The sequence below is a fragment of the Pituophis catenifer genome, unplaced genomic scaffold, assembly GCF_029215685.1.
Source record: "Pituophis catenifer annectens isolate HBS135680 unplaced genomic scaffold, rPitCat1.0.hap2 SCAF_10, whole genome shotgun sequence".
In the NCBI taxonomy this organism is placed as follows: Eukaryota; Metazoa; Chordata; class Lepidosauria; order Squamata; family Colubridae; genus Pituophis; species Pituophis catenifer.
Genome location: NW_027256890.1, coordinates 19,529,334 through 19,548,496, shown reverse-complemented (window position 1 = coordinate 19,548,496; position 19,163 = coordinate 19,529,334). Strand labels below are relative to the sequence as shown.

The following is a 19,163-nucleotide window of genomic DNA, read 5'->3' as shown; positions in this document are numbered from 1 at the left end:
TTGAGAATTGCAAAGGGACGTGAGAGAGGGGGATGAACAATGATTTGCTCCCCTTGAATGAATAGGCATTTAAAAGCTGTTAGGATCGTTCCATGAAAATAACCCTCCTCGATGCATTTGTAAAATAGTTTTTTTTTTTGTTGGGGGGATTCTTTTGGCAGCTATGTCTAATTTTACAGGAGTTGAGGGAGAAAAGACGGCTATGATCGAAGGCTGAAGGTTTTTTGATGATGAAGCCAAGTGTTTTCCATTTGGTTTAAAATGCTGTCCCATTCTCCTTGTACAGATTATTTCTCTATGCGAACGAAACTTTTTGTGGCAAAGTCCACAAACGGTGGTTTATTAGCAAGGCATAGGACGGCTAAGACGCTGAGCTTGTCAATCGAAAGGTCGGCAGTTCAGCGGTTCGAATCCCTAGTGCCGCGTAACAGGGTGAGCTCCCGTTCCTTGTCCCAGCTTCTGCCAACCTAGCAGTTCGAAAGCACGTAAAAAAAATGCAAGTAGAAAAATAGGGACCACCTTTGGTGGGAAGGGAACAGCGTTTTCCGTGCGCCTTTGGTGTTGAGTCATGCCGGCCACGTGACCACGGAGACGTCTTCGGACAGCGCTGGCTCTTCGGCTTTGAAGGGAGCTGTGTTTGGGGACGGCTTACCAATCCCTGATTCTGGTAGACGTTCATAAAATAAGCTTCTCTTTGGTCCTGGAAAGCGGGCACTGACCCAGCTTGGCACTAAACCAGGTTGCTTGAGGTCTGGAAGATTGAGACGCCAATGGAGCGATGGCTGGGTGGATTATGCGCCATCAAGTCATCGTCGAACCCTCGAGAGGGCTTTTCTCCACAAAGCCCATGTGCTCTGACCCAGCTCCCCAAACACGACAAACCCTCTGACGTGAACTCGAAAGATTCCTTTATTAGGAGCGCCAGCAGCCCGGGCAAAAAGTTTCTCTCGCAGGCTAACAAGTCCGTCCATCCAGAAGATGAGTAATTGTCCTATTCATCTCTGCCCCCTGCCTTTTGTCCCCAGAGCTAGGGTGGGGCCTCGCTAGCAGCGTCAGTCTTCCGTCCCAAGGACCGGCCCATAGATTTCCACTGCTCTCCTCTCCTCTGCCTTCTATCAGGCACTGGACCCAGCTGTTCCTCCTCTTCCTCACCAGCCACCTCCAGACCTGGCGGCTGTTGACTCTCCATCTGAGGGCTGACGGACGCCTCTCTCTCTCTGCCAGCTCCACTCCCTCTTCCCCCTCGGAGCTCTCAGGTTGCCCTGATGCTGACCCACGCCTCCTCCTCCTCCTCCTCTGATTCGGCCGGGGCAGCCGACAGGCCACAGCACAACGGGGGCGACCACAGGGGAGCCAGGAAGGTCCTCTCTACCTGCAACCCGGTTAGAAACATGCCTCCTTGTGTCTTTGCCAGGTTCTTCGACGTCGGCTGAAAATGTCTTCACCCCTGCGCTTCTTCCCCACCATCGTGCTATGAGCAGATTCCCTGCTGCTTCAGACCAGACCTCGCCCAGATCCGACAGACTCGAAGATTTTCATCAGAAGCAGGTCCTCTTCCTGCAAGGAAAACGTTCCGAGGCTTCGCTGTGGAAGCCCGGTGCGCAGAGGTGCCAAGAGCCACAGACGTTCTTCCCGCCGCCCCGTTCGAATTCATGGTACAACTACAGGGAGACCCCCAGAAGACCTCCCTGTAAGGGTAGCTGGCCGGCACCGAAGCAGCCGTTTCCTCCTCAACCAAGTTACTTCGCGGTTACTTATCCGAAGGGTGCCGTCGACCGACTCGTCTCCAGCTTTCAGGGGCTGGCTCTGAGCAAGCAGGACGTTGAAGGGGATCTCCTGGGGATCCTGAGGGATCTGAAATCGGGGCAGACCATCTCCGCTCGCCACCTGGCCCAGCAGCTGCGCGTCCAGAAGAAAGTGGTCAACCATTATCTCTACAAGCTTCACCAACGAGGGCAGCTGAGTCGGACGGAGACCACCCCGCCATTGTGGAGGTTAGCCGACGGTCGCGACTTCGCCGAAGCAAGCCGAGCGGGACGTCCGGCCATCCGGGACAAAGACAGCGGTTCCCTCTTCGACTTGGGGATCGAAGAAGAAGTAGAAGGAAGTTCCGCTTCTGACCGGGAGGACTCGTTTGGTTCTCCTGACATGGCCGAAGTCAAGGAGAAGATCTGCAGCTTCCTGTTCGGGGTGGTGGACTCCACAGCTTACAACCTGGCCAAGAGCATCGGCTTGAGCAAAGCCAGGGATGTCAACGCCACCCTCCTGGCCTTGGAGAAGCTGGGCGAGGTGCACAAGGAGAACGTCAACCCTCCCAAGTGGTCGCTGACGGACAACAAGCGGAAACGGATGCAAGTCAAGGCCAAAGCCGAAGAAGTCCGGCAGGCAGTCCCGCCGGACCCCGAACCACCAGCCCCGTGCCTCGAACCGGAGGCAACCCCTGCCGACGTGCCCTCCCCTCGCCCTTCTCCCCCTCCGCCTCCGCCTCCGCCTCCCCCTCCGCCGGAGAACGAGGAGAAGAAAATCGAGAACGGGCAGCAGGCCGCCGAGCCGATCGAGCCCGGCTGCCCTCCGTGGGCGAGTCCCGCTTGCAAGCGTCCCCGCTACCGCCGCTTCTCGCCTTACGACTTCTTCGAGAGCAGCAGCTGGGCCACCGACGATATCCCCGAGGACATGAACGCCATCAGCAACCAGGACGAGTCGAGGTACATTATGGGGTCCCCTCTGTACCCCAAATACCCGGCTCCGCTGGACACCGCTTTCCAGTGCACCCCCTTGGAGAAGCTCATGGACTGCCAGAAGAAAAACCCCGTCAGCGGCTTGATCGAATACACCCAGTACATGTACCAGCACTGCGAGTTCGTCTTGCTGAAGCAGAGCGGGCCGTCGCACGAGCCACGGTAAGGGACCGCCTGGAGTTAGGGGGGGGGGGGGCAAGCGATTGGAAGGGGGGGGGAGTCCTGCAGGATGGGTGGAGATTCTCAGTCATCCAGGTTTTCCGCAAAGGTGCTTTTTTTTCCCCCCCAAAAAAGGCAATTTATTTATTTATTTATTTATTTATTTATTTATTTATTTATTTATTTATGTATTTATTGATTGGTTGATTGATTGATTGATTGATTGATTGATTGGGTCGATTTATATGCTGCCCTTTATCCGGAGACTCAGGGCGGCTTACAATGCGTTAAGCAACAGCCTTCATACTTTTGTATATACCTGCTTAGTAGGGCTTTCGGGGCCCCCCAAGTGGTGTTCTTTTTTTTATACAAAGTCAGCTTATTGCCCCCACAATCCGGGTCCTCGTTTTACCTACCTCGGAAGGATGGAAGGCTGAGTCAACCTTGAGCCTGGTGAGATTCGAACTCGCAGTAATTGCAGGCAGCTGGAGTTACTTAACAGTACTTTAGTCCGCTGCACCACCAAGGCTCCTATTGGGCTTTGCTTTCTTGGAAAACAGAATAACAGACCTGGAAGGGGCCCCTTGGAGGTCTTCTAGTCCAACCCCCCCGCTGCTTGCTTCCCTGATAGCAAAAAGCTTGCGTGAAATTTCCTCCAAAATCTGGGCGTTCTAATCTGAGCTTCCCCCCACCCCCGATAAGTGTGGGTCACGGCGGGTGGGGCGCGTGTTCCTTAACCACGCTGGGGAATTTGTGCTGGAAATAAAAGGAGGAGGGGTCTCCCCAGTCATTCCCCCCACCCCCGGGTTCATGTTAAATGTGTATGCAATGTGGTAGCCTGTCTCTAAAAACAGAATTGTCCTTAATTTTTCTTATTTCTCTCATTCTGTCTCTTTTGCTATTGTTCTCTCTCGTTTTTTTCTTCCTTTTTCATTCTCTTTATCTCGTTCTTTTTTCCTCTCGTTCTCTTTCATTCTTGTTCTTTCTGCCTTTCTCTTAATGTCTCTCATTTTCTTTCTCATTCTCATCTCTTATTTTCTCTCTTTCTTTCTTTCTCTAATTTTTTTTTCTGTCATTCTCTCATTCTTGCTCTTTCTCTGTCTTTCCCTTAATATCTCTCATTTTCTTTCTCATTCTCTTTGTCTCTTATTTTCCCTCTTTCATTCTCTTTATCTCATTCTTTTTCTTTCTCTCGTTCTCTTTCATTCTTGTTCTTTCTGCCTTTCTCTTAATGTCTCTCATTTTCTTTCCCATTCTCTTGGTCTTGTATTTTCTCTCTTTCTCATTCTTTCTTTCTCTAATTCTTTTTTTCTCTCATTCTCTCTCATTCTTGCTCTTTCTGTGTCTTTCCCTTAATTTCTCTCATTTTCTTTCTCATTCTCTTTGTTTCTTATTTTCCCTCTTTCATTCTCTTTATCTCATTCTTTTTCTTCCTCATTCTTGCTCTCTCTTTCTCTGACTCTTTTTATCTCTTTTTTTTCATTCTCTTACTATCTCATTCTTTCTCATTCTCATTTTCTCCCTCTTTCTCTCTTTCATTCCCTTATTCTTTTTCATTCTCATTCTCTTTCTATCTCTCATTTTCCTTCTCTTCCTTTCTCATTCTCTGCTCTTTCTCTTCCTCTCTCTGTCTTTCCCCCCCCCCTCTCTTCTCCCATCAAGGTTTAAATTCCAAGCCAAGATTGACACCCGCCACTTCCCTCCGGCCGAAGCAGGCAGCAAAAAACTAGCCAAGCAGGAAGCGGCGGCCATCGCCATGAAAATCCTTCTCCACGAAGCTCAGCATGAGGGGGAAGACAGCGTGGGGCCCGAGACTTCCCTGTACGAGGACACCTCCCTCAGGGAGGAGGAGATGGTGAGGAAGAGGAGGAGGATAGGCTGATATTTTTATTGAATAATATTAAAAAATATCGCTGAGAAATGTCAGCTACTCCAAGTCCAGCTGCCTTTTGCAATTGACTAATGGGGATTTTGTCAATGCCGATGGTGTTCGGTTGCTATTATTATGGTTTGTGGCGCAATCATCCAGATGTTTCAACTGGGTTTAACACGTTTGTCCGGTCCTTCCCAAGGACCTGGGATAGGCAGATGCTTAATAATATTAAAGGTAACTTTGCAGGATTTAAGCTGCCCCAAACCAAGCTGCCTTTCGCAATTGACTGATGGGGATTTTGTCAATGCCAACGGCGTTCAAGGGATGCCCCGGATGTTTTAGAATTACACCTAAGGCACCTATCACTCCCTGGTCCTACTTTTGCTTTCTTTTGCCACCATCCTTCTGTTTCTATTTCCAGATCTTTGTGTTTTGGGATTATCTCCTGTTCCTTCTCTTCTCTCCTGCACATCCACCGTCCATATTTTTTATTTTATTATTGTCTCTTTTATTCATTAAACATGAAACTCAAGTCAACAGAGCATTCAAAAATGCATCACAAATACCATTGACTGGTGCTGATGGTTGATACGGGTTGCTGCCAGCGTCCCAGGGATCAACCAAGTACCTTCTTACGATGTACGATGTTCCGAGTAGCGCATTTTTTTGCAGTTCCGCTGGTGTCATTGCAGGAAGCTGCAATTTGTTGATGTATCTTATACATTTTTTAAAAAAATTTGATTTATATGCCGCCCTTCTCCGGAGACTCAGGGCGGCTTACAATGTGCTCAGCAAATTCATGGACATGGTACCTATTATTATTATTATTATTTACTTTATTCATTAAACATGGGCCTGGTGGCTCAGCAGACGGATAGCATTGTGATTAACACCAGCTGCCTGCAATTACTGTAAGTTCGAATCCCACCAGGCTCAAGGTTGACTCAGCCTTCCATCCTTTCTAAGGTAGGTAAAATGAGGACCCAGTTTGTGGGGGCAATAAGCTGACTTTGTATAAAATATACAAAAGTATGAAGGCTATTGCTTAATGCATTCTAAGCCGCCCTGAGTCTCCGGAGAAGGGCGGCATATAAATCAAATTTAAAAAAAACATGAAACTCAGTCAACTGAACATTCAAAAATGCATCACAAATGAAATGCATCACAAATACAATTTACTGGTGCTAATGGTTGATACGGGTTGCTGCCAGCGTCCTAGGTATTATTATTATTATTATTATTATTATTATTATTATTATTATTATTATTATTATTATTATTATTATTTTATTCATTAAACATGAAACTCAGTCAACTGAACATTCAAAAATGCATCACAAATGAAATGCATCACAAATACAATTTACTGGTGCTAATGGTTGATACGGGTTGCTGCCAGCGTCCTAGGTATTATTATTATTATTATTATTATTATTATCTTCTCTGTCCTTGTTCTCCAGCCTGAGCAGGCAGACCCCGAGGCCTCGTCCACCGCCCCACAGCCCAACCTCCTCTGTGGGAAGAACCCCATCAGCGCCTTGATGGAATACGCCCAGAAGCTGGGGAGCGTGTGCGAATTCAAGCTGCTCTCTCAGGAAGGACCGCCTCATGACCCAAAGTAAGCTCAGAAAGGGGGGTTTGCTTTTACACCCAGTCCTCGACATAACGACCACAGCTGAGCCCCAAATTCCTGTGACTAAAGCGGGACAGTGGTTAAGGGAATTTTGCCCCGTTGCGCGACCGTTCTCGCCACGGATGTTAAGCGAATCACTGCAGCTAAGCAAGCAACACCCTTGACTTAACAAACAGTTTGTTTAGTGACTGTGGTCACGTGAGCAAAATTCAGACGCTTGGGCAACTGACTCACATTTATGACCGTTGCAGTGTCCGGCGGCCACATGGTCAAAATTCAGAGATGCCTGGCAATTGACTTGTATATATGACAGTTGCAGTGTCCCCCACCCTCACCCGGGGTCACGTGATCTCCTTTTCTGACAACCAAAGTCAATGGGGGAAGCCAGATTCGCTTAGCGACCGTGTGACTGATTTCACTTAACAACTGGGTAAGGAAGGTGGTAAAACGGGGCAAAACTTCACAAAAGTCTCACTTGGCCACAGAAATTTTGCCCTCGATTGTCATTAGTCGAGGACTACCTGCATGTATTTTGGGGTTTTTCGGTCCTTTTTAATTCACTTTTTTAAAAAAAAAATAACGTTCGTTTATACTTTTGTCTCCGTTTAATTTTTTTTTTTTTTGTCTTTTCATCTTTTGAATGAAATCAAAAATCGTGAATCTAAGTGAAAAATTAAGCACCCGTGCCTCAACACGGCTTCCTCTCGTCTCGAAATTGAATGAGGCCCCTTGTCTCATTCTCTCACAAAGTCCTTTATGCTGATATGTCTGAAGTTGAATCCGAATTAAAACACCGATCATTCCCAACGCAGTTCTAGGCTGCTTCAACAGAGGGAGAGAATCAAGATCACGTGAAGTGTTAATACCACTTTATAAGGCCTTGGTAAGGCCACACTTGGAATACGGCACCCAGTTTTGGTCGCCACGATGTAAAAAAGATGTGGAGACTCTAGAAAGAGTGCAGAGAAGAGCAACAAAGAGGATTAGGGGACTGGAGGCTAAAATATATAAAGAACAGTTGCTGGAATTGGGTATTTCTAGTTTAATGGAAAGAAGGACTAGGGGAGACATGAGAGCAGTCTTCCAATATCTCAGGGATTGCCACAAAGAAGAGGGAGTCAAACTATTCTCCAAAGCACCTGAGGGCAGGACAAGAAGCAATGGGTGGAAACTCATCAAGGAGAGAAGCAACATAGAACTAAGGAGAAATTTCCTGACAGTTAAGAACAATTAACCAGTGGAACTACTTGCCTCCAGAAGTTGTAAATGCTCCAGCACTGGAAATTTTTAAGAAGAGGTTGGATAAAAAATTTGTCTGAAGTGGTGTAGGGTTTCCTGCCTAAGCAGGGGGTTGGACTAGAAGACCTCCAAGGTCCCTTCCAACTCGGCTATTCTATTCTATTCTATTCTATTCTATTCTATTCTATTCTATTCTATTCTATTCTATTCTATTCTATTCTATTCTATTCTATTCTATTCTATTCTATTCTATTCTATTCCATTCCATTCCATTCCATTCCATTCCATTCCATTCCTCCGGCGTCTGCTCCGGTTTAGTTGCAAACCCAAATTCAATCTGGATTTATTCCTTCTCCGGGCTCCGTTCAGGTTTCAATACTGCGTCAAAGTGGGCGAACGCGTTTTCCCCGCCGTGGTCTCGAACAGCAAGAAGGGAGCGAAGCAAATGGCCGCCGAGGTCGCCATGAAAGGGCTGACTGGCGAAACCACCGGCTCACCTGCGCAGGTAAGACCTTCCCCCCCCTTTTTTTTTTCCTCCTCGGCATGGCAAGCTTCCTCGGCCTGCTTCATTCGCAGCCCCGATTTCTCTGTTTCTTGGATCTCAGGTGGAAGCGCCGTCCGAGCCCATGCTAGACGTACAAGCTAGCCAGCTGGCCAATCCGGAGGAGTTCAAGACAGTCAGCGCCAAAGGCGTCGGCGAGTTGATCAAGTACCTGAATTCGAATCCGGTCAGCGGACTTCTGGAGTACGCCAGGGCCAACGGCTTCGCAGCCGAATTCAAGCTCATCAATCAGACCGGCCCTCCCCATGACCCCAAGTAAGTCGGGGGGCTGCGGTTCATCCGGCTCGCCCCACAGGTTTGGGTCAACCTACCCAAGATTGGCATCTCTTTCTCTCTCTCGAAATCTGTTCCAGTCTGCGTCATCCCGGGCTAAATACAGGTAGTCCTCGAGTTATGACCACAGTTGAGCCCAAAATTTTCATTGCTAAACGAGGCCATTTGTTCAGCCTGGCCTAACTTTCTCTTTTTAAAACAATTTTAATTTTAATATTTTTAATATTTTTAATACTCAAAGTTTAAATTTGTTTTAAATCGATTGGGGTTTTAATCTGTCTGGGCCAAACTATTTAATTCGATTTTATTTCTGCTTTTTAAAATTTGCATGTATGTATTTTATTGTTGGCTGTTCACCGCCCTGAGTCCTTCGGGAGTAGGGCGGTATACAAATCAAATAAAAGTAAAAGTAAAGTAAAGTGATTCCCTCCCGCCCCTTTTTATGACATTTCTTGCTACCGTTGTTAAGCAAATCGCCGCCGTTGTTAAGTTAGTCACATGGTCGTTAAGCGAATCTGGCTTCCCCATCGACTTGGCTGATTGGAAGGTCGCAAACGGGGACCGCGTGAGCCCCCCCAACCCCTTCCGCCGGGACGCTGCGACCATCATAAATAAGAGTCCGTCGCCAAGTGTCTGAATTTTGACCGCGACGGCCGTGTGAGAAAAGCGGTCCTAAGTCCCTTTTTTTTTTGTAACCGAACGGTCGCTAAACAAACATTTGTAAGTCGAGGACTACCTGTCATTTTCCTAGCCATCCGAGATGACTCCCGCCTGATTTCTGTCCCCGCAGGTTCGTCTTCCAGGCGAAAGTGGGCGGCCGCTGGTTCCCGTCCGTCACGGCGCACAGCAAAAAGCAGGGAAAGCAGGAAGCGGCCGACGCGGCGCTCCGTGTCCTCATCGGGGAGAACGAGAAGGCCGAGCACGCGGCCGAAGGGCTGGGCATCACGGAGGTCAGGTCTTCTCTCGCCTCCGTAGCGGCTACCTGGCCGACCCAATTTCCCCACCTGCATTCTCCCATGCCCCAAGGAGATTTGAGACCCCCACCCCCACCCCGAAGCCTGGAAGTCCGTTGCTGACCTGTCCTCCCATCTCGTTGCAGCTACCGGTCAGCGGAAGCACCCTGCACGACCAGATCGCCATGCTAAGCCACCAGCGGTTCAACGCCTTGACCGCCCGCATCCAGCACAGCCTGCTGGGACGCAAGATCCTAGCTGCCATCATCATGAGGAGGGGGCAGGAGGGGCTGGGGGTCGTGGTCAGCATCGGGACAGGTAAAACGGGTGTTCATTTTTGGCCTGAAAAGAGGGGTGGGGGGGAAAGACCTCGAATTTACAATTTAATTTTATTATTTTATTTATTTATTTATTTATTTAGTAAGTAAGTAAGTAAGTAAGTAAGTAAGTAAGTAAGTAAGTAAGTAAGTAAGTATACCGCCCTTCTCCCAGAGGGGACTCAGGGCGGTGAACAGCCACAATTAAAAAAACATACAAATACAAAAGTTAAGATAATTAAAAAAAGAATTAAATCATTCCAGCAGTTTCCTGGTTTTCTGCTTTTTTTTCTTTCCTTTTTTTTTTCTTTTTTTCCCCCTGTCTTGCGCTTTTAGCTTCGCCTTCCGTTTCTCTCCTCTTTTCCCCCCCCCATCCTTTTCTTCCTTTATATTTGTTTTTGGGGGTTTTTTTTTTGCTTTTGATTTTTGTATCTATAGTAAAACTGGTAGATCTAGGGGAGGGGAGGAGGGGAGGGGGAGGAAGGGAAAAAGGAAGGAAGGGAAAAAGGAAAGGAAAGTAGGAAGGAATAGAGATAGATACATGAGCAGATTGATAAATAGATGGAGGGAGGGAGGGAAAAGAAGGAAGGAGAGGAGGGAGGGAAGAGATAGAGAAGGAAAGGAAGGAAGAGAAGGGGAGGGAGGGAAGGAATAGAGATAGATGGGTAGATAAAGGATGGAAGGGAAGGAAGGAGAGAATGGGAAGGAAGGAAGATAAATGATAGATAGATGATGGATAGAAGGAAAGGAAGGAAGAAAGAAGGAGAGGGAGGGAAAGAAGGAAGGAATAGAGATAGATGGGTAGATAAAGGATGGAAGGAAAGGAAGGAAGGAGAATGGGAATGAAGGAAGATAGATGACAGACATAGATAGATGATGGATAGAAGGAAAGGAAGGAGAGGGAGGGAAAGAAGGAAGGAAGAGATACATGAATAGATTGATGGAGGGAGGGAGCAAAGAGAAGGAAGGAGGAGAGAAGGGGAGGGAGGGAAGAGAGAGAGAAGGAAAGGAATAGAGATAGAGATAGATGGGTAGATAAATAAAAGATGGAAGGAAAGGAAGGAGAGAATGGGAAGGAAGGAAGATAGATGGTAGGATAAACAGATGAATAGAAGGAAAGGAAGGAAGAGAAGGAAGGGAGGGAGGGAGGAAAAGAAGGAAGGAAGAGAGATAGATGGGTGGATAAATAAAAGATGGAAGGAAAGGAAGGAAGGAGAGAATGGGAAGGAAGGAAGTTAGATGATAGGATAAACAGATGATGAATAGAAGGAAAGGAAAGAAGAGAGAAATAAAAGATAGACGGATGGATGGAAGGAAGGAAGGAAGGAGGAGAGAGAAGGGGAAGGAGGGAGGGGTCTAACTAAGGTCTCCTCTTCCCCCGCCAGGGAACCGCTGCGTGAAAGGGGAGGAGCTGAGCTTGAAAGGAGAGACGGTGAACGACTGCCACGCGGAGATCATCTCCCGAAGGGGGTTCATCAGGTGAAGAGAGGCAGGCGGTTGGGTCCCTCAGCCCCGTCCGCTGGCGGGAGGGGGAAATCGCCCCCCCGGTCCCTTTTATTGGTGGGAGACACACACACACACACGCAATCAATGAGTAGAGCTAGTCCCCGAATTAACGGCTACCCGTTTAGCGACCCTTAGCGGCAATGCCTCGCTTTAACGACAGATTTTACGTGGTCGTAAGTCGGGGACTTCCCGCATTCACATCCCGGCAGCGTTGCCCTTCATCGTCTCCTCCTTGTTTCCAGGTTCCTGTACAATGAGCTGATGACCTTTGACCCCTTGGCGCCGGAAGAGAGCATCTTCAAGCTGTCGGAAGACGGCAGGCTGAAGATCAAAGATGACGTCAGCTTTCACCTGTACATCAGGTGAGTTGTAACGATGTCACCTGTACGCCAGGTGAGCTGTAACGGTGTCACCTGTACGCCAGGTGAGCTGGGATTCTTTCACCTGTACATCAGGTGAGTTGTAACGATGCCACCTTTCGCCTGTACACCAGGTGAGCTGTAACGGTGTCACCTGTACGCCAGGTGAGCTGGGATTCTTTCACCTGTACACCAGGTGAGCTGTAATGATGTCACCTTTCACCTGTGCACCAGGTGAGTTGTAATTCACCTGCACACCAAATGAGTTGTAAGGATGTCAGCTTTCACCTGTACACCAGTGAGCTTTAATTCACCTGTACACCAGGTGAGCTTTAATTAATTCACCTGTACACCAAGTGAGTTGTAGGGATGTCAGCTTCCACCTGTACACCAGGTGAATGGTAATGGCGCAGCAGACTAAAGCACTAAGTAACTCCAGCTGCCTGCAATTACCGCAAGTTCAAATCTCACCAGGCTCAAGGTTGACTCAGCCTTCCATCCTTCCGAGGTAGGTAAAATGAGGACCCGGATTGTGGGGGCAATAAACTGACTTTGTATAAAAAAGAACACCGCTTGGGGGGGGGGGCGAAAGCCCTACTAAGCAGGTATATACAAAAGGTATGAAGGCTATTGCTTAACACATTGTAAGCCGCCCTGAGTCTCCGGAGAAAAGGCGGCATATAAATCGAACCAATAAATAAATAATGTCCCCTTTCAGCTGTAGAAAGCAACATGTAGTTATTTCATTTCATTTTCATTTTATTTCATTTTATTAGATTTCTATACCGCCCTACTCCCGAAGGACTCAGGGCGGTGCACAGCCAAACAATAAAAACACATACAATACAAAATTTAAAAAATAGAATAAAATCAAATTAAATAATTTTGGCCCCGACGAATTTGAAACCCCAAACTTTTAAAACCAATTTAAAAAATTGAATATATAAAATACTAAAAGATATTTAAAATTTTAAAAATCTTTTATAAAAGAGGGGGAAAATTAGGCCAGGCCGGCCTGGTGAAATGGTAAGGTCTTTAAGTTATGATCAAACAGTGATCATGCAGAGAGATCAGGTGGAGAGTTACAGCAAATAGGCAGGTAACATGGTGTAGTATCCCCACAAGCCATGATCCTGACTTCCCTTAAGTACATTGGCTACAGAGCTTAGCCAATCAGGATACAGGATGATGCAATACAGTCCTAAAGCAATATAATACCTTTCTGACTGCAGACAGACATTGTTGGTTTATATACTGCCTGACCAACTAGTTAGACAAATAACCATTTACTAACAGGTTCCCTCAACCGTCGTATGTCGAGGACGTTGGGAACTAGGAGACATAAGGGAATGGGTGTGTGGAGCGGGGAGGGAGGTCTCTTCTAACTTGGTTTGCTAACTTGGTCTCCAACGGGGAACTTTAAACCGAGTTAGGATTCGGCCTCATTGCTTGCTCTGTGTGTGTGTGTGTGTCTGTGGGTTTTGTGTGTTTGTGTTCTCCAGCACGGCGCCTTGCGGGGACGGCGCCCTCTTCGACAAGTCCTGCAGTGACCAGGCCAACACAGCCGGGGAGGATCAACACCAGCCCCTCTTCGAAAACCCCAAACAGGGGAAGCTACGCACCAAGGTGGAAAACGGTAATTTGCCCCCGTCTCGCGGTCAAAATGGCTTTTTTTTTTGAAAATCGCTCAGGGTGGCTGGAAGCTCAAACGTTTCTAGTCCTCATAACTTCCCAAAAAATGACAGGGCGCGATCGTCCTCAAACCGATTGGCGAACGGGGGACGGCGACCTTGAATAAAAGGGTCGAAGAGGATGAGCTGCCCAGAGAATTGAAGGATTGAGCGTTTTTTTTAATTATTATTATTATTATTGATTTGTATCCCAACTTTTATTATTTTTACAAATAATTCAAGACTCCTTCTTTCTACCTATTTCCCCACGACGACAACCCTGTGAGGTGGGGTGGGCTGAGAGAGAGGGACGGGCCCAAAGTCACCGATCCGGTTTTCATTGCTAAGGTGGGACTAGAACTCCCAGTCTCCTGCTGATTGGCCCAAAGTCACCCAGCTGGCTTTCATGCCTTAGGCAGGACTAGAACTCCCCATCACCTGGGTGATTGGCCCAAAGTCACCCAGCTGCCTTTCGTGTGCATCCAAGCCAGCTTTTTAAATGTGCCTCCTTGGGACTCATCCACAGGAGAGGGCACCATCCCGGTGGAGTCGAGCGACATCGTGCCAACCTGGGACGGCATCCAGCACGGCGAACGCCTCCGCACCATGTCCTGCAGTGACAAAATCCTGCGCTGGAATGTGCTCGGCTTGCAAGGCGCCTTGTTGTCACACTTCATACATCCGGTCTACCTTCGCTCAGTCACGCTTGGTAAGCTGAGCCAGTCATGCCTAAGGCGGGACTAGAACTCCCAGCCTCCTGGTGATTGGCCCAAACTCACCCGGCTGGCTTTCATGCCTAAGGCAGGACTAGAACTCACCGTCACCTGGTGATTGGCCCAAAGTCACCCAGCTGGCTTTCATGCCTAAGGCGGGACTAGAACTCCCATCTCCTGGTGATTGGCCCAAAGTCACCCAGCTGGCTTTCATGCCTAAGGCGGGACTAGAACTCCCAGTCTCCTGGTGATTGGCCCAAAGTCACCCAGCTGGCTTTCATGCCTAAGGCGGGACTAGAACTCCCAGTCTCCTGGTGATTGGCCCAAAGTCACCCAGCTGGCTTTCATGCCTAAGGCGGGACTAGAACTCCCAGTCTCCTGGTGATTGGCCCAAAGTCACCCAGCTGGCTTTCATGCCTAAGGCGGGACTAGAACTCCCAGTCTCCTGGTGATTGGCCCAAAGTCACCCAGCTGGCTTTCATGCCTAAGGCGGGACTAGAACTCCCAGTCTCCTGGTGATTGGCCCAAACTCACCCAGCCGGTTTTCCTGCCTAAAGCAGGACTAGAACTCATCCTCCATGGTCAAGTGATTGAAATTTGGGCTTTTGGCAACCGATGTATATTTTACCATGGTTGCCTGTCCCAGGTTCAAGACTTTAACCGCCACTATTTTCTTTCTCTTGTGGTCAAGTTTTATTATTATTATTATTATTTGTTCGCTTTATACTTTTATTTACCATGTTTCTAAACCCCTCGGATGGGTTGCTATATAAACTGTATATAAATCAGCAAATCCAGATGGATGATGAGCCAGGTTGTTTCCTGACAACCTTTAAAAAAAAACAAAAAAAACAACAACTCTGCCTTTTCTCGCTGTTGCAGGCTACTTGTACAGCCAAGGTCATTTGACCCGCGCCATTTGCTGCCGGATGTCCAGAGACGGCAACCCCTTGGGGACGAGGCTTCCCACGCCCTATTTGGTCAATCACCCCGAGGTATCCCTTACGTTCCCCTCTTTTTTTTTTCCCAAAAGCGCAGGTTAGTATACTTCTTCCAGCTGAGTGGACCTTGAGGCGGCTTCTCAAGGAGTGTCAGTAGCTACTTTCGGTTTCCCAAGCACACTGTTCATGGCAGTCTGCCACCGCATAGCAGCAAAGCGTAAGCAAGCATAAGATGGCACTTGGAGCCCAGTCACTGAGTGAAAACGGGGCTTATTTCGGCTTTCTTGGCTTGCGAAGGAGGTCTGCGAAGGTCGGAAAGTTAGATTTTCATCCCTGCCGTAACGGCGCATAGTTGCGGCACAAGACCGTCGCTAAATCGGGACGCTCCATAGATTAATTTTCATCCTGGCGGGTAGCAGCACTCTGCTTTTTAGCTCCTTCCTGGCCAAGTTTGGTCAACCAAAACTGAGCAAGCCGTATCCCCGTCATGGAGACACTAAACCTGTGAAGGCGAATCTATGGCACGCGGAGCCATATCTGTGGACACGCAAGCATTGCCCTAGCTCAGCTCCAGCGTGCGCAGCTGATTTTTGGGCCTTCTGGGCCCACCAGAAGTCGGGAAACAGGCTGTTTTCCAGCTTCCGGAGGACCTCTGGGGAGGTGGGGAAGACTGTTTTCACTTTCCTCAGGCTCCTAGAAAGGCTGTGGAGCCTGGGGAGGGCGAAAAAAACGGGACTTGCAATCCCACCAGAAGTCGGGAAACAGGCCACTTCCAGCCTCCAGAGGGCCTCTGGGTGGGTGGGGAAGGCTGTTTTATCCCTCCCCAGGGTCCAAGAAAGGCTCTGGAGCCTGGGGAGGGCGAAAAACAGACCTACCAGGCCATTGTGTGCCAAGAGCACGGGGGGTTGCATGCGTGGGGCGCATTGAATTATGGGTGTGGGCACTCGCACGCGCAACCCCCCCACTGCGCTTCTCCCGCTTTTGGCACACGACGGCAAAAAGGTTAGCCGTCACTCCACTAAACCGTTTGTGGTTACTAAGCACATTTGGGAGCACAGGATCATCGCTCGGGGTCTATACGGGTGGGATAAATATTTTTAGGTAATCGGGACGCTCCCGGCTTGGAACGATGACTGTTCGCGACTCGCGGGGCGGGGGGCAAAAAAAATCCATCCTCTCTCTCTCTCTTCCCCACCCACCCACCCCACTTTGGCCCTGCAGGTCGGCCGGGTCAGCGTCTACGACTCGGCGAGACAGACGGGGAAAACCAAGGAATCGAGCATCAATTGGTGCCTCCCGGACGGCACCAACGTCGAAGTCCTGGACGGCACGAAAGGCAAAGTGGACGGGTAAGAGACCGACGTGGGCCCGTTCGAGACGGAAATATTTTGGGGGGTTTTTTTGAGGGGGGGTCCTGTAGAGATCCTGGAGCACTTTTTTAATCGGGTGGATTATTCTACAACGGATAAGCAGAAGAAGTTGTTTGCTTGCTTTCTCCTTCCTCCTCAAGGCCCAAACTGGATATTTCGCGCGTCTCCAAGCAGAATCTCTTCCAGCTTTTCCAGCTGCTTTGCACCAAGATGGCTCGGGAAGATCTCAAGAAGTTCACCGTCTACTCGGAGGCCAAAGAGTCGGCCGCCGACTACCAGAGTGCCAAGCAGCAGTTCTTTTGGGGCCTGCAAGAAATGGGCTACGGGAGCTGGATCTGCAAACCCCAGGAAGAGAAGACCTTCGTCCTGCCGGAACCCGCTCCCACTCCGTTCCTGTGATATATATATATATATATATTTTCCCCCCTCGTTTTTCAATTTTTTATTTTCTGCAGAAGCCGAGGGAGAGAAAAAAAAAAGGGAGGACTTAATTTTTTTAGATTTGGAGCTGGCCATTTGGGGTCGTTTTTAACGGAACCAGGGATGTTTTTTCAGGTCGCGGTTTCAGATTCCCGGGAAGAGCCGGATGTCCTAACCGATTTCGAGCGGCGAGGTGTTTTAATTCGGTTGGGCCAAGGGTCTTTCCTTTCCCCCCCCCCGGCCTCCTCTTCCTCCTCCTCTCTTTTAAATCCCCCCTTCCCCTTTTTTCAGCATGGATTTGAAGAGACGTGATCCGAAACGTTGGGCTCGAGGGAACAAGAAATCCACCAGCATTCCTCTTTTCCTCCTTCCTTCCCTTTTTTTTCCCCTCCTTCCTTCCTTTTTTTTCTCCTTCCTTTCTTCTCCGTCTCCCTTCCTTTCTTCCTTAACTCTGTCTTCGCCTTTCATCCATCCATCTCTTTCTCTGCCTTCCTTCCTTTTTCTCTCTTTGTCTTCCTTCCTTTACTTCCCTTCCTTATCTTTCTTCCTTCCTTTGTGTCTTCCTTCCTTCCTTCCTTCCTTCTCTCCCTCCTTCCTCCCTTCCCTTCCCGATCTAGTTCTCTGTCTTCCTTCCTTCCTTCCTTCCTTCCCTCCCTCCCTCCTTCCTCCCTTCCCTTCCCGATCTAGTTCTCTGTCTTTCTTCCTTCCTTCCTTTCCTTATCTTTTTCTCTGTCTTCTTTCCTTCCTTCCTTTTTCTTTATCTGCCTTCCTTCCTTCCTTCCTTCCTTCCTTCCTTCTCTCTTTCTCTGCCTTCCTTTCCCACTTTTTTTTTGGGGGGGGGGAGGCGGCGACCAAAAAAATAAATAAAACGCCCCCAAATCATTATCGGAACCTTTTCTTTTCAAACTGTGAAGTTAGCAACACTGGTAGCTCCAGTCTGCGTTGAGACTTTTCTCGTTTCTCTCTTTTCCGTCCCGAGGGTTTCCGACGAACCTGTTGCAAGTTTCTTCACCTTGGGAATCGACTCTCTGAGGGACATTTCCACTTAACCCTCCGAGTCCTTTTGGACCGAGGATTCGAACCTGTGGCCCGAGGGACGGTGTCAAGATCGGCCCTGTCCCGGCGGATTTAACTTGGGTGTTGTGCGGTTGTGACTTTCCCCGTAGTTTCTCCTTTTCCCTAGCCAGCAAATTCGGTAGTGTTTGGGGTTCCCCCCCCCCCCCCGTGTCGTCTATCCGAATCTAAATTTTACAGAAATTTGGGGAAGATTTCCGATCGGAGAGGCTGAAAACTCCAAAATTGTAATCTTCCTCGTAGATATTAACCCGGAGATTAGTGGGTCTCCAGAGCAGGCAAAACCCATCATCCCCTGCTAATTTTTTTTTTTTTTTAAATTATCTTCCCCCTTGTCCCGTCCTGTGGATATTGTCTTCGTGCACAAAGATTGGACAAAATTTAAGAGATTTCCTTCTCTAAGGTCTTGGAACGGAAGCCCCGGCTTCAGGTGGGGCCTCTTGAAATGAGGGTCTGGGGTCTCTGATGGGGCCAAATTGCATTCTCTCTCCCCCCCCCCCCCCCCGTCAAAATGGGCCTCTCAAAATCCCCAGGATAATTTTACATGTCCGTTTTAAATGTCTTTATGCAAGATTTCACCTTCTGCTTGGGTGCAGCTACCCAAATGACTCCTTTTAAGCTGTTGTTTCCGTAAATCTGGGGTCTCCCGACGTGGCCCCTTTAAGACTGGGGGGGGATTTTAACTCCCAGTTGAATTCTGGGAGTTGAAGTCCCCCCAGTCGTCTTAAAGGGGCCACGTCGGGAGACTCCCCCCCCTTAAACTAAGAGAAAAAAGTGGGCCTCTGGTGAGATATTTTCATAATCCCCCCCCCCTTTTTTTAACCACGATTGGTGTTCCCTTCACCTCTAGCGCTTGGCCAGCATTGCCGAAAATCTATTTTTCTTTTTTAAAAAAATGAAAAACTGGAGCCTTCTCTTCCCAACGTTTCCCTTGCCCCCATGGTTCGTGGGTCCCCCTCTTCTGTTGCATTAGCCCCCCAGCAAGGAAACCTACTTTAGATTTCACCCTCCTTTTGTAATGATGGTTTATTCCTCCCTCTGCCCTCCCCCCCCTTTTTTTTTTTTTTTTAAATTGAACGAGTCCGTGTTGCGTTCCTTTTCCTTTTCCTTTGGATGGACTGAAGTCTTTGCATTCTGCCTGAAATAAAAAAGAATTTTTTTTTTTCCTGTAGCGGCTGTTTTCCCGTGTATGGGTGGGTGGGATTTGCTTTCCCCCCCCCCCCCCCCGGAAGAACGCAAGGAGGCTTAATCGTGGCTTATCGTTGAGAAAAGATCTCTGGTTGGTAGCTGCAAAAGACGATTTCTACCAAATTTAGGCCAATTTTGTCCATGTCACGGCCATTTTCGTTTTGCAGGGAGTCCT

General features: G+C 48.5%; 1 protein-coding gene across 4 annotated transcripts in view; it reads left to right on the top strand.

Moving 5' to 3' along the window:
* The window catches only part of ADAR (adenosine deaminase RNA specific), a 27,474-nt gene extending 8,539 nt beyond the window's left edge, over positions 1 to 18,935 (top strand). For all 4 annotated transcript variants that reach the window (XM_070951437.1, XM_070951439.1, XM_070951438.1 and 1 more), the window contains exons 2-15: positions 1,415 to 2,900; positions 4,560 to 4,752; positions 6,231 to 6,388; positions 8,012 to 8,147; positions 8,248 to 8,459; positions 9,268 to 9,427; positions 9,577 to 9,748; positions 11,133 to 11,226; positions 11,496 to 11,615; positions 13,115 to 13,248; positions 13,809 to 13,991; positions 14,878 to 14,990; positions 16,158 to 16,285; positions 16,447 to 18,935. In XM_070951437.1, the coding sequence (XP_070807538.1) occupies positions 1,474 to 2,900; positions 4,560 to 4,752; positions 6,231 to 6,388; positions 8,012 to 8,147; positions 8,248 to 8,459; positions 9,268 to 9,427; positions 9,577 to 9,748; positions 11,133 to 11,226; positions 11,496 to 11,615; positions 13,115 to 13,248; positions 13,809 to 13,991; positions 14,878 to 14,990; positions 16,158 to 16,285; positions 16,447 to 16,705 (3,489 nt within the window). In that variant the 5' untranslated portion in view covers positions 1,415 to 1,473 and the 3' untranslated portion in view covers positions 16,706 to 18,935. The remainder of the gene's footprint in view (positions 1 to 1,414; positions 2,901 to 4,559; positions 4,753 to 6,230; positions 6,389 to 8,011; positions 8,148 to 8,247; positions 8,460 to 9,267; positions 9,428 to 9,576; positions 9,749 to 11,132; positions 11,227 to 11,495; positions 11,616 to 13,114; positions 13,249 to 13,808; positions 13,992 to 14,877; positions 14,991 to 16,157; positions 16,286 to 16,446) is intronic.
* Positions 18,936 to 19,163: the final 228 nt, after the last annotated feature.